Source organism: Heterocephalus glaber, unplaced genomic scaffold, assembly GCF_053883595.1.
Source record: "Heterocephalus glaber isolate CG9 unplaced genomic scaffold, H.glaber_assembly_v1.0 deba00001444, whole genome shotgun sequence".
Classification (NCBI taxonomy): Eukaryota; Metazoa; Chordata; class Mammalia; order Rodentia; family Bathyergidae; genus Heterocephalus; species Heterocephalus glaber.
In genome coordinates this window covers 32,461,897-32,475,079 of record NW_028258297.1, presented here as the reverse complement: position 1 = coordinate 32,475,079, position 13,183 = coordinate 32,461,897, and the positions used below count along the sequence as shown (strand labels likewise).

Sequence of the window (13,183 nt, the reverse complement as noted above, 5' to 3'; positions counted from 1 at the left end):
TGTCAAATAAAGCATGAAATAGTTAAAAATGTTCAAAAAAAAAAAAAAAGATGCAGAAATCCAGCTGTTGTCCCCCATGCCTGTAATCCTAGCACTTACAAGGCCGTGGCGGGAGGATCACTGCAAGTTGGAGGACTGCCTGGGCAACACAGTAAGTTCAAAGTCAGCCTGAATTAGGAGGGCCTGTCTCAAAACCCAGTGGGGGCGGCGGGCGGCGGGCGGCGGGCGGTCACTCACCTGCGCCCAGCCGGCCGCAACTCAGAGCACCGCCGCGAGGGGCGCGGGCGGCGGCTGACGCGATCCAGAAGGATCTGGAAGCGTCCGGGACGGCGGGAAGAGGGCAGGGGAGGAGCTGACCCGGGCGGGGAGAAGGAAGGCGGTGCCTGGAGTCCCGCAGGGCCCCGTAAGTCGGGAAGCCGGCAGCCTTCGGGCGAGACCAGTCCGAGGCGTCCCGAGGGCGCCAGGGACACCGCGGCCCTTACCCGGTTACCGGCTCTAGAAACTTCTGCGCCCCACCCCGCCGCGCCCGCGCGGCTCCGCCCAGCCCCGCCTCCCGGAGGGCGGCACCACTCGCGGCCCGCCGCTCCGCCCGCCCCCCCACACACACACCGAGCGCCTGACTCCGCTGGCCGACCCTGCCGCGAGGTGCGCGAGCGTGGGCTGCTGCGTGCGTGGGCGCCGGCGTTCGGCCCCTCGGAGCCCGCAGACCCAGCGTCTCCTCAGCTCAGGCCCGCAGGCTCCCGCGCGCCGAGCGGCGATGACCGCCGAGGAGATGAAGGCGGCCGAGAGCGGGGCGCAGTCGGCGCCACTGCCCCTGGAGGGGGTGGACATCAGCCCCAAGCAGGACGAGGGCGTGCTGAAGGTGAGAGCGGGTGGCGTGGCTGGCGCGAGGCCCTGGGAGCCCGGGCCGAAACTAGGGTGCTCGAGGCGGAGGGAGTCGGACGGTTGCCGGGACCACGGCGGCGCGCACCGGGCTGGGCCTGTCCTGCGCGGCGCCGCCCCAATCAGGCTGCGCCAGGAACTCCCCAGGCTGCCCACCTGGGACTTGAACACTAGCTGGGACTTGAGCGGCTCCTGGGAGCGTGTCTTGGTCCAGGGCCCTGTGTGCTCGGGGCTTAGGCCTGGCCGAGAAAAAAAAAAGATCCCGCTGCATTCCCGGGCCCGTTCCCCCGGCGAGGTCACTGACTCCGCCCTGCCTTGCCCCTCGTCTGCGGGGACCTGCAGCGGTGCATGCTGGGACCTGTAGTCCCTCCCACGCCCCCGCTCCTCCGCCTTCCAATGTTGGGGCTTCAGGTTGCCGGGCGGGAAGGAGCACTTTGCTTTGGAAGCACTTTCTCTTTGGAACCGCCTGACTACCAACAGCTGGAGGAGCTAGGAGAGGGATGCTTCTGGACCTGGATCTGGACTACAGGCTGTAGTTTGAGGAAGGTTCTGCCAGGAGTTCAGGATGGTGAAATTCTATCCCGCATTGCAAGCTCTCCCGTCCATTGTTCCTCCCGGTGGCTTGCCACTACGCAGTCCCACACGAATGTGGCCTGTACAAAACGAGAGACCTCTGGCATACTTCACCTGGTTCAGGAATGCATTTGACTTTGCCTCAGGTGCTTGTGGCCCGGCCCAGCTGCTGTCCTGTGAGCCTGTGGCTTCCCCTTCTCGCTCCAGCGTACTGTTTCCTCTGAGGTTATGGTTCCAGGAAGGGTCACCTCTCCTTTGATTCTCCATTCCATCTCTTTTACTCTTTTAACTCCTGGAACCACCTGTCTGTTGTGTCTTGGAAGATTTCCCTTAGAGGGTAACCACATGCTCACCGGGGATCCTATTGGGTCACTCTTTATAAATGCTGAAGAAAAGAAACAGAGCCTGTGCTTCCATAAGAAATACTTCGGTCCTGAAATAAAGTATTCAGCCTACCAGGCAGGAAAACTCATGTCTCGAACAGATTCCAGGGCCCGATGAAGAGCCTCTGTGCTCATTCGTAACTGGGCTTTACCTTTTCCCTGTTTTGAGCTGTTCTGTTCTCTTTATTGTTCATAATCCTGTCATTCTCCTCATTCTCCATCCAGGCTAGACCCTGATCTGATGATCACTGGCATTCAGGGGGAATGAAGAAATGTATAAAGACTTTCCCCTTTCCTACTAATAACTGTAAATTTTCATTGAGCTCTTTGCTGGTTTTGTCTTAAAAACTCCAGGAGATAGGGATTATTATCACTGCTTTACAGTCAAGGTCCAGAGAGTATAATGTTTATCTAGAACCATAAGGAAAAACTTGAACTTAGGCCTTTTGTCTCCAGTTTTTCAAAGTCTTTCTGCACTTCAAGAATGATTAGGAGATGGGATGTAGTGGCACATACGTGTAATCCTTGGAAAGCTGAGGCATAAGGATCATAAATTTTTTTTCCTTAAATTCTTTTATTGGTACATTTTAGGTATACAGTACGTTTACATTCATCATTGGGTGCTGGTACCTGTACATGAGTATCTTGGTTCTTATTTTTTTCCCCATTACCGGTGCGCCCTTCACCCCCTCCACCCTTCCCTATTTACAAAGACTTTGTTTCCATTTTTTTTTTCTCATAATTTTTCCTTTCCCTCCTTTCCTTTCCCCTTCCCCTCCCACCACCCCTACCCCTTTGGACCTTTTCTTCCTATTTCAAATTATCAATTATTTGTTTTAATCATTTTAATTCTTATTTACACTTTCAGTTTCTCACACTAGAGAAACTATTCAGTATTTACACATGTGTGTCCTATTTATTTCACTTAAGAATATGTCCTCAATATGCATCCACTTAGCTGTAAATGTCTGTAGTTTCTGGTTCATTATGGCTGAGTATTACTCCATTTTATTTTAAAAAACCACATCTTTTTTATCCAGTTTCCAGCTGATGAGAACTTGGGCTGTTTCCAAATTTTAGCTATTACAAATTGTGCTGCTATGAACATGGGTGCACATATATCACTGTGGTATGATTCTTTTAATTCTTTGGGGAAGATCCCCAGCAAGGGAATAGTTGGATCAAATGGGACCTCTAGCCCTAGTTCTTCGAGGTATCTCCATACTGATTTCCACAATGATTGCACCAGTCTGCACTCCCACCAACAATGGAGAAGGGTTCCTTTCTTCCCACACTCCTGCCAGCATTTGTTATTGGTTGATTTTTCTTTCTTTCTTTTTTTTTTTTTTTGGTACCAGGGATCGAACTCCGGTCCTTGCGCTTGCGCAGCAGGTGGTGAAACCACTGAGCTAAATCCCTGGTTCCTGGTTGATTTCTTGATAGCAGCCATTCTTCCTGGGGTGAGGTGGCATCTCAGTGTTGTTTTCATCTGCATTTTTCAAATGACCAGTGATGTTGAACATTTTTTCATATATTTATTTGCTGCCTTTACGTCTTTGTCTGAGAAATGTCTGTTCATTTCAGATGCCCATTTTTGAACTGAGTTTTTTAATTTGGAGGGTCTGATTTTTTTCAGTTCTTTATATATATTCTAGATAGTAGTCCTTTGTCTAAGATACAGCTGCTAAAAAATTTTTCCCACATTGTAGGTTGTCTCTTAGCTCTGTTGGTGGTTTCTCTTGCAGTGAAGAAGCTTTTTAATGAGATCCCAGTTGTTGATTCTTTGTGCTAGTTCCCATGCTACTGAGGTTTTGTTCATAAAGCCTTTTCCTATGCCAATGGCATCAAGAGTTCTACCTAACTTACCTTCTAGCAAGTTTACTGTTTCTGTCTTAATATTTAGATCTTTAATTCACTTCGATCTTAGTTTAGTACATGGTGATAGGTATGGGTCTAGTTTTAATCTTTGGCCAGTTGAAATCCAGTTTTTCCAACACCATTTGTTAAATAGGCTGTCTTTCCTCCAGTGAGGGTGGTTGGCTTCCTTGTCAAAGATGAGGTGGCTGAGTATGTCTGGAGTTGTTTCTGCATCTTCTAATCTATTCCACTGATTCTCAGGTCTGTTTCTTTGCCAGTACCATGCTGTTTTTGTCACAGTAGCTTTGTAGTATAGTTTCAAGTTGGGGATTGTGATACTCGCAGCCATGTCTCTGCTGCCTAGAATTGCTTTTGATATTCCAGGTCTCTTCTGATTCCAAATAAATTTTTGGATTGTTTTTTCTAGTTCTGTGAAGTATATTGTTGGAATTTCAATCGGCATTGCATTAAATCTATATAGTAGTTTTGGAAGTATGGCCATTCTCACTATATTGGTTCTTCCTACCCAGGAACAAAGGATGTCTTTCCATTTTCTTATATCCTCCTCCATCTCCTTTTTTAGAGTGCTGTAATTTTCAGTATAGAAGTCTTTTGCTTCCTTTGTTAGATTGATTCCTAGATATTGTGGGTTTTTTGGATGTTATTGTAAGGATCATAAATTTGAGGCTAGCTGGGGCATTAGTGAGACCCTGTTTTCAAAAACTTACAAGGGCTAAGGGTGTAGCACAGTGGTTATAGTGCTTGCCTAGCATGCATGAGGCCCTAGGTTCAATCCCAGCACCATAAAAAGATGAGCAGGTGATTCCTAGCCACACTAGTAACATCAGAATGATCTGATGATTGGTCCCTTGAATCTGCTTATGAGAGGCATGGGAGAGTGGACAGGAACTATTAGGTTCCTCTAGGAAGCTTGCAGGCAGTTTGGGGCCCCTTCCACACTTGTACCTGGGTACTCATTTTATCCTCCTTCCCAGGTCATCAAGAGAGAGGGTAAAGGCACAGAGACACCCATGATTGGGGACCGAGTCTTTGTGCACTACACTGGCTGGCTATTAGATGGCACAAAATTTGACTCCAGTCTGGACCGCAAGGATAAATTCTCCTTTGACCTGGGAAAAGGTAGGCATGGTCACTGGGCTGGTGGGATAGGGTTTGAGATGGATGAAAATTATCATAAGCAGAAATCGTGTTTGCAACACTGAGTTCGAACAGGGATGTATCACAGTACATTACTCATTCTATGACTTGTACTTCTACTGTTCTGTAACTGTATTGATTTGTCTCTCCCTTTTCTCATCAACTCACCATCTCACTGTTCAAGGATAGACTATCTTGCTTCTTGAATTCGTTTATTCCAGAGTCAAGTGATCTTTGTAGAGTTCTGAGACCTGATAGCACTTGATGCAAGCTTCTTGTTTTCTAGTCCCATTTCTAAAGGGTGTTCAGCTTCCTGATGGGTGCATTATGGTAACTCTCTTTGGAGACATGGTTTGGGGTCAGAATCAGAATCCTGCTAAGGAGATGCTGTTTTTCTCTACCTGCAGGGGAGGTCATCAAGGCTTGGGATATTGCTGTGGCAACCATGAAGGTGGGGGAACTGTGCCGCATCACCTGCAAACCAGAATATGCGTATGGTTCAGCAGGCAGTCCTCCAAATATCCCCCCCAATGCCATACTTGTGTTTGAGGTGAGTGTCCAGCCATAAAGACCCAGGCAGAGAGCCAGGCTTTATCTCAGCCCAGTGGCTGGCTGCCCTCCAGCCCTTCCTGCCTCTTGGAGACAATGTTGCCAAAGCTGAGGGCCTGGCCTTAGAAGAACTGGAAAAGGCAGCTGGCTCTGCTGCAGCCAGAAAGTGGCCAGGCAGTAATGGAGGTTTCGGGTTGAAACAGAGGGCTCTGAAGTCCCTCCAGATGGAAGCAGGGTCAGGGGTTGAGGCATTCCTACTGAAAGAAATCAGGAGAGAGAAAGTATGCTGTTTAAAAACTAAACAGACTGTTGGTCTCCTAGAGTTCAGGAAGGAGCAGCACCTTCCCATAGGTCACAGATTGAGGAAAGACTTCCCTAAAGAGATGACACTGATGCTTTTAGGTCTGAAAAATGGCAAGCCTGGCAGTGGATATTTGAGAACATTCAGAAAGACTGCTGAGGGATGCTAGGACATTTCTGATGCCTACCAGATTGGGCTTCCTGTGTCCTTGTTAAGTTGACCAGAGTAATACATAGATTCTTCTGAGGCTGGTTGAAGTCCAGTGACCTGGGTGCCACTGCCAAAGTGGAAGCCAGGGCAGCTCCCAAGAACTTGGCAGAGGTGCCACTCTGACTCCTAGTGTGACTGTCCCATGGACAGATCTGTTCTGGCAGTTACTAGAGACTCTTCTGGATGAAAGAAGTTGCTGAGTTAGTGCAGGAAGGCATTGGTCACCTTATGATTGTCCCACAGGTGGAGTTGTTTGAGTTTAAGGGAGAGGACCTGACCGAAGATGAAGATGGTGGAATCATCCGAAGAATACAGACTCGGGGTGAAGGCTATTCCAGGCCCAATGATGGCGCTATTGTGGAGGGTGAGATAGCATGGTCTAGAGTGTGGAGAGAAGTCTTTGGTTTGAATTCTGGTACTTACACTTAGGCCCTGGTTGGCTTTGGGCAAGTCACTTCCTTTTTTTCTGAGTCTGATTTATCCATAAAATGAGATGTTGGGCCATACTCTCTTAACATCCCTTCAGGTCTGAGAACATGACAGGGATATTGTGGGGACAAGAAGTGATGGGGAGATGCAGGTAGGCTGATAGTATCTTTTCCCAGGGCGCTGCCCTCTCACACCACTGGTATGTTGCCTCTCTTTCATTCCAGTCACACTGGAAGGGTACTATAAGGACCAGCTCTTTGACCAGCGGGAGGTCCGCTTTGAGGTCGGCGATGGGGAGAGCCAGGATCTTCCCTGTGGGCTAGAGAAGGCCATTCAGCGCATGGAGAAAGGAGAACATTCCATTGTATACCTCAAGCCCAGGTGAGCCATAGACACTTTGCCAACCAGATAGGCAGATGAAGGTCAAAGATCAGAGTGTCAGTGCTGAGTTATATAACTGGCCATTTGTATTTGCTCCCCTTTGTTTGTTTGCTGTAATCTAGAGTACCAAATTTAGAACATTTTGACCCCTTTGTTGTAATTAGAAGTGTGGCCACAATTGTCCACATTTCTGTGGATCAAAGCCTAGTCTTTGTCTTATACCCACATCAAGATTTCTAGCTGCTGCCAGAAAGTGGCCAATAATAGAGGCTTCAAATTGGAAAAGAGGGCTATGAAGTTCTTTCAGACTGGAAACAGGTTCAGGGGTTGAGGCATTCTCACTGAAAGAAGTCAGGAGATGAAAAAGTATTCTGTTACAAGGAAAACACAGAATATTGGTACCCTAAGGCTCGAAAGGAGAGATGCCTTCCCACAAAGGTCACAGCTTGAGGAAAGGCTCCAACTTGATGATTAACACCCTCTATTAAGACGCACTTACTATATGCCAGACACACTGCTGAAAATTGTAGAGGTTCAAAACTAACATCATTCCTGCCTTCCAGTGCCTCATTCACTGAGGTACCCTTTAAGTTAGTAATCATATTACCATGTGATTAAGAGTTATGAGAAGCTGTAGAAAATGCTACAGAAAATCCTAATTGTGTGAGGAGGTTAGGGAATATTTTGCCAAACAGGAAAGATTTGAACCAATTCTTAAGAGATGGGAAGGTTCTTTCCTGGAAATGAACAGGAAGCTTTTTCAGCCTGGGACAGGTTAAGGGCTGCCAATATGACCCAAAGGTTTTTTTCACCCCTGCAGCTATGGTTTTGGCAGTGTTGGCAAGGAGAAGTTCCAAATCCCACCAAATGCTGAGCTGAGATATGAGATACACCTTAAGAATTTTGAGAAGGTAGGTTTGCTCAAGGTTTTCTTCCACTGGATTCAGTTCTGTCCTACCGGTGACTATAGGGACACTAATCATTTTGTCTCACCCCTGGTGTATGGCAGGCTAAGGAGTCTTGGGAGATGAATTCCGAGGAAAAGCTGGAGCAGAGCACCATAGTGAAAGAGCGGGGCACTGTGTACTTCAAGGTGAGCCAACAGTCACACTCAGGACACCACCAGTAAGGGCTGCTGTGGGCCCACCCTTTCCCTGCAGTTTTCTGCTACTATATCTGACTGAGCCCATTGATCTTGACAGGGAGAGCAGTGGACAGGAGTCTTGTACCCACAGGTCACTCACTGTTTACTGGATATGGCAGCCTAATGCCACTGAGCCTGTGCTAGGGACCTAAATCTGCCTCCCATTCTAGGAAGGCAAGTACAAGCAGGCTTTACTGCAGTATAAGAAGATTGTATCCTGGCTGGAGTATGAGTCAAGTTTTTCTGATGAGGAAGCACAGAAGGCCCAGGCCCTTCGACTGGCCTCCCACCTGAACCTGGCCATGTGTCATCTGAAGCTGCAGGCCTTCTCAGCTGCCATTGAAAGCTGTAACAAGGTGAGGTCCCATTAGAGGACACAAAGATAACACTCACAAGCAGGGGTAGGTGAGCTGCCAGTGTCTGACTCTTGCTCTTGGTGACTAGGGTGGAAATAGTGGGGTATATTGTTAGGAGAATGGAGATCATGGAGACCACAGAGGTACAAGATGCCAGTAGCAAGCACTTTCAGGTTGTAGTGGGAGGCAGTTGGTACAGAAGTAGAAGCAAGTACCAGGTAGAAAGAACTAGAGTTTTTTCCTAACCTGGTTCTTAGCTGCTTCCTCTTTCTTATCTACACTAAAAAATGGGAATATCAGATCCTTTTTTCATCCAAAATATGGCACCTTCCCATTCTTCTTGGACTGAGTTCCTTCCTAGACGTGGATCTTTTGCATTTAATTACCCAAGTCTTGTTCTGGACTGGCACCAGCCATTTCTGATCCTGCTTTTAGGGGTCCCTTTGGAACCCTGCCAAGGCCAAGTAAGCTATAGGACTTTGAAGTCTTGTTCTGCATTCTCAGGCCCTGGAACTGGACAACAACAATGAGAAGGGTCTCTTCCGCCGAGGAGAGGCCCATCTGGCAGTGAATGACTTTGACCTAGCACGAGCTGACTTCCAGAAGGTCCTGCAGCTCTACCCCAGCAACAAAGCTGCCAAGACCCAGCTGGCTGTGTGCCAGCAGAGGATCCGCAAGCAGCTTGCCCGGGAGAAGAAGCTCTATGCTAACATGTTTGAGAGACTGGCTGAAAAGGAGAACAAGGTGAGGATTTGATGGGGCAGGACTAAAGTGGACAAAAAAAGGTGTTTCTTGTCCTACTCCTCCGCCCAGCTGGTATGGACTGATTGTGCCAATTGTGGAAACTAGTTACTATCTTGTCAAAAGCAATAAGGAACACGTGTGTTCCCTCAGTAAGGACTTCTGGTGATGGAGCCATTGTACTTTTGTGACCAGGGTTGGAACCTGTCCACACATCAGAGTTGGTTGCTCTGTTTTCTTCTGTACCTGGGGTCTTTTTTTCTCTGAGCGATGTACAGTCCAGGCAGGTCTCAAACTCACAATCCTACCTCAGCCTCCTGAGTGCTGTGATTGCAGGTATGCGGCTCCATGCCTGGCTTTGTGCCTAGAGTCTTTAAAAGGCTCCAGATGCTTGACAGGGGAATATCTAAAGATTGAACTCAAGTCCTCAAGCATGCTAAACTTAATTGTGTACTCCATCACTGAGATACATCCTAGCCCTGGGGGAAGGGGGTGGTGTTAAATAGGTAATATATTTATGTAGAGCTAGGTATAGTGATAACGCACCTGTAATCCGGGCACTCTAGGAGGCTGAGGCATGAGGATTGGAAGTTTGATCCCAGCCTGGGCAACTTACTTAGCAATAACCCATCTCAAAATAAAAAATGGAAAAAGAGCTGGGGATGTAGCTCAGTGTGAAGGCCCTGAGTTCAGTCCCCTCACCACAAAAACAAAGTGCTGGAAAAAGTATGTGTAGTAAAAAAAAAGTCTGCCTCTTTGTGAAGCATCTGATCCTGTGCCAGTACTTGTCATTCCACTCTAATGCTTTTATACACAAGACAGACACATTCAAGTGGCTTTTAGGGCAACATGCTCCAGCTCCCATATTTTTCACATAATAACTGGAAGCTTATTTTACATGAATATTTAAAAGCACTTTTACATTCTCTTACGTTTATGTAGTATTCCACTATATGGAAATCTTATTTAACCAATTTCTTATTTCTTAGTCTTTCAGTATGCTAAATCAACACAGTCCAACAGAAATAAAATGCAAACCACATATTAATTTTAAGTTTTCTAGTAGTCACCATGTTTAAAAAGGTAAAGAGAAATAGAATTGATAACATTTTGGTTTAAAAAAAACTATGTAAAATATCTCTCAAATGTTAGTGATTCTATGTGTGTGTGTTTTTTGTTTGGCAGTACTGGAGAGTACATGTGTGTACCATCACACCCAGCTGCAATATGTAATTTCTTAAAATTTAATCTCTGAGCAGGGCACGGTGGCACACACCTATAGTCCCAGCACTCTGGGAATCTGGCAGGAAAATCCCAAGTTCGAGTTTAGCCTGGATGACTTAGTGAGACCTTGTCTCAAAAGAAAAAAAAGGAGGGGCCTGGAGATGTATAGACCTCAGTGCAAAGGCCCTGGGTTCAATCCCCAGTACTGCCAAAAAAAATACATTTGTGTGTTTTTTAGAATAAATCTTTAAAATCTTTAATATGTGTTACACTTAAAACAGATTTAAAGTTGGCACATGCCTGTAATTCCATCTCTCAGGAGGCTGAAATAGGATTATGAGTTCTGAAGCCAGTCTGGGTTGCATAATGAGTTTGAGGCCAGCTGTGTTACATAGTGAGACCTTGCCTCAAAACATCGATTGGGGGCCTGGGATTTAGCTCAGTGGTGCTGCTGCCTGCCTTGAAAGCAAAAGGTCTCCAGTTCGATCCCCAGTACCAAAAAAAAAAAAAAAAAAAAAAACACACATTGATTGGAACCGGTCACATGTAATAGATATCACCTGATGGATGAGCATAGTTCTAAACAGTATTGTAAATGAATGACATTATAAATTCATAATTTGAACATACCAGGTATATCTTTAGGACAGTTCTAGAAGAATTGTTAAGTTCATGCGATTCTGTTGAAGTTGAATGTGTGGTTTTCACTTGGGAATTCAGCACCTTCCTCTCCCTCTTCCTTACAGGCCAAGGCAGAGGCAGCCACAGGAGACCATCACACTGACACAGAAATGAAGGCTGAGCTGAAGAAAGATGCTTCGGGGACCCAGCCTCAGGTGGAGACAGAGGCATAGCCTTCCCAACCCTACTCCATGCAGCTGCCTGCCTCCCTGCTCTCTTCCCTACCCTACCCTGTTAGTTTTGTAAAAACTGAAGAATTTTCAGTGAATTAGACTTTATTTTTCTATCTGGTTGGATAATGGCTTTGAGGGGGAAAGGTGGGGGTGTTGAGATGGATAATTTGAGGTGGTATCACCACCTCTTCCCCTGTTATCCATGAACACAAGTCCATCCTCACATATTGATGAAAATGTTAATTTATTTTGCTCCCTCTGTTAAGTCCATTTTTCAAATGGTAGAAGGGGGCAGGTGGCAGGGATAGAATTTGAGGTGAGACCAGGGCATAGAGGGAAAGTCCCAGGCAGCCGTTATCCTAATCCTCTGCCCCAGTCCATTTGCAAACATGTGGCCTCCCTGCGGTGCTAGGGGCATGGGAAAAACCACTGCTCTGCCCATTACCTTTTTTGTTCCCTTCCACACCCCAGATGGTGTGAGTGATGTATCTTCTGGTGTCTTGGTGGCCACCCCTGTCTTCCCTTTCAGTAGTTCCCCTCCTGTCAGATTTTCTTCTTGCCCTGGTTGTAACCCCAACCCCTAGCCTCTTCTCTGCATGTTGCTGAAGGTCCAGGTGCGCCTCAAGTCCCATGCTTGAGCAATAAAGTGGAAACAACAAAACCTATCTGGATGTCAGGCACCCCTTTGTGTTCAGCTTTGGAGGGTGGATATGATGAGTATACCGGGCAGGAGCAGATTTATGGGTCACTTTCCTAGCCCCTAGTTCAGTTTATGTAGGTGCAGCATGTGATACAGTTGCAATCACGTGGCAGGAAGCAGCCCCCTTGCACAGGCCCAATGAGCCCCATGCAGGCTGCAGCTGGGATTGTACTATAGACCACCATTAAGCTCCCAGTCTTACTACCTCTGATTTTCTTCCCTACACCTAAGAAAAAGTGTAAACATGTAGAAGACTGGGGCATGCACATTTATTCTGAAGTTAGATTTGTACTTCTGCCTCACTCTCATTTGATAGAGGCATGTTTGTGCTTTCTTGATTTGTGTGTTTTCATGTGTTCTTTTTTCCTCAACTGGAGATTGAAACCAGGACACTGAGCTATATCCCCTTTTATTTTGAGACAGGGTTTTGCTGAATCACTGGACTAGAATTTAGAATCTTCCTGCCTCAGCCTCCTAGAGTGCTGAGATTATAGGCATGTGCCACCACATGTGACTGATTCCTTAACTAGGTGGAAAAACTGGTGTAGCTGACTGCCTCATATCAGATACCTTTTACATGATTTAAAATAAAGAGTACTGATCGCACCCACCTTCCTTTTCAGCGACACCAAGAAAACACTTGTGTTGCTTTTCTAACCATGCTTTGACCCTTGACTCCTACAGCAGAGCAGCATGGGCCCCCTGGGAGAAGCCAGGGGGCCCTAGGTTGGTCAGACCAACCCTCTTCATAATTTACATTGTCGAAGATAGATTTCTGTGTGGAAAATGTCTCACTGAGCCAAACAACGTAGCTGTTGCTTGAGCCAGGACTACAATTTTAGTGTTTCTGTGAGTCCTGCTTGCTTTATTGCTAGGTTTAAATTACAGTCCTGTGCTTGAAGTCTGTGTCTGGATCCTTTGGGTGTTTCAAAATTGGGCTGTTGTCCCCATAACCAATGATTGTAGCTGACCCTTCTTAGGCACTTATAATCCTAGCACTTAGGAAGAGTGTTTTGTGGGTTAGATTCTCAACCATCCTACAAAAAACATTACCCCCATTTTTACAGATGAGGAAATTCAAGCTCAGAAATTAAAATGGAAAGGTCTGCCTGGAAGGTGAGTTCTCTGAACAAAACCAGACTGCAATGGGGCTCATAGGCAGGTCTTAGACCTCTTCATCTGCAAAAACAGATGAAAGCACTCCTAAGGTCCTGTCCAGCACAAAGGGTTCTATAAGATTCTAAGAATTCAAAACTTCTGTAGAACACTTGGAGATAAATGTCTTACTTTACAGTAACATTAAAACTGTCTTGTGAGGATGTTTTGTTTTTTTGGTACTAGGGATTGAACTCGAGATGTTGCACTTGCGAGGCAGGCGGCGGAACCACTGAGCTAAATCCCTGGCCCTTGTGAAGATGTTTTGTTAAAATAATTTAAAGGT

General features: G+C 46.5%; 1 protein-coding gene across 1 annotated transcript; it reads left to right on the top strand.

The window, feature by feature from the left end:
- The first annotated feature begins 593 nt into the window (after nucleotides 1-593).
- On the top strand, nucleotides 594-11,707 carry Fkbp4 (FKBP prolyl isomerase 4). The gene is made up of 10 exons (XM_004869323.4): nucleotides 594-862; nucleotides 4,691-4,835; nucleotides 5,261-5,403; nucleotides 6,157-6,277; nucleotides 6,567-6,723; nucleotides 7,544-7,634; nucleotides 7,733-7,816; nucleotides 8,038-8,223; nucleotides 8,728-8,967; nucleotides 10,935-11,707. The coding sequence occupies exons 1-10, from the start codon at nucleotides 758-760 to the stop codon at nucleotides 11,040-11,042; spliced, it is 1,380 nt and encodes a 459-aa protein (XP_004869380.1). The 5' UTR covers nucleotides 594-757; the 3' UTR covers nucleotides 11,043-11,707.
- The last annotated feature ends 1,476 nt before the right edge of the window (nucleotides 11,708-13,183 follow it).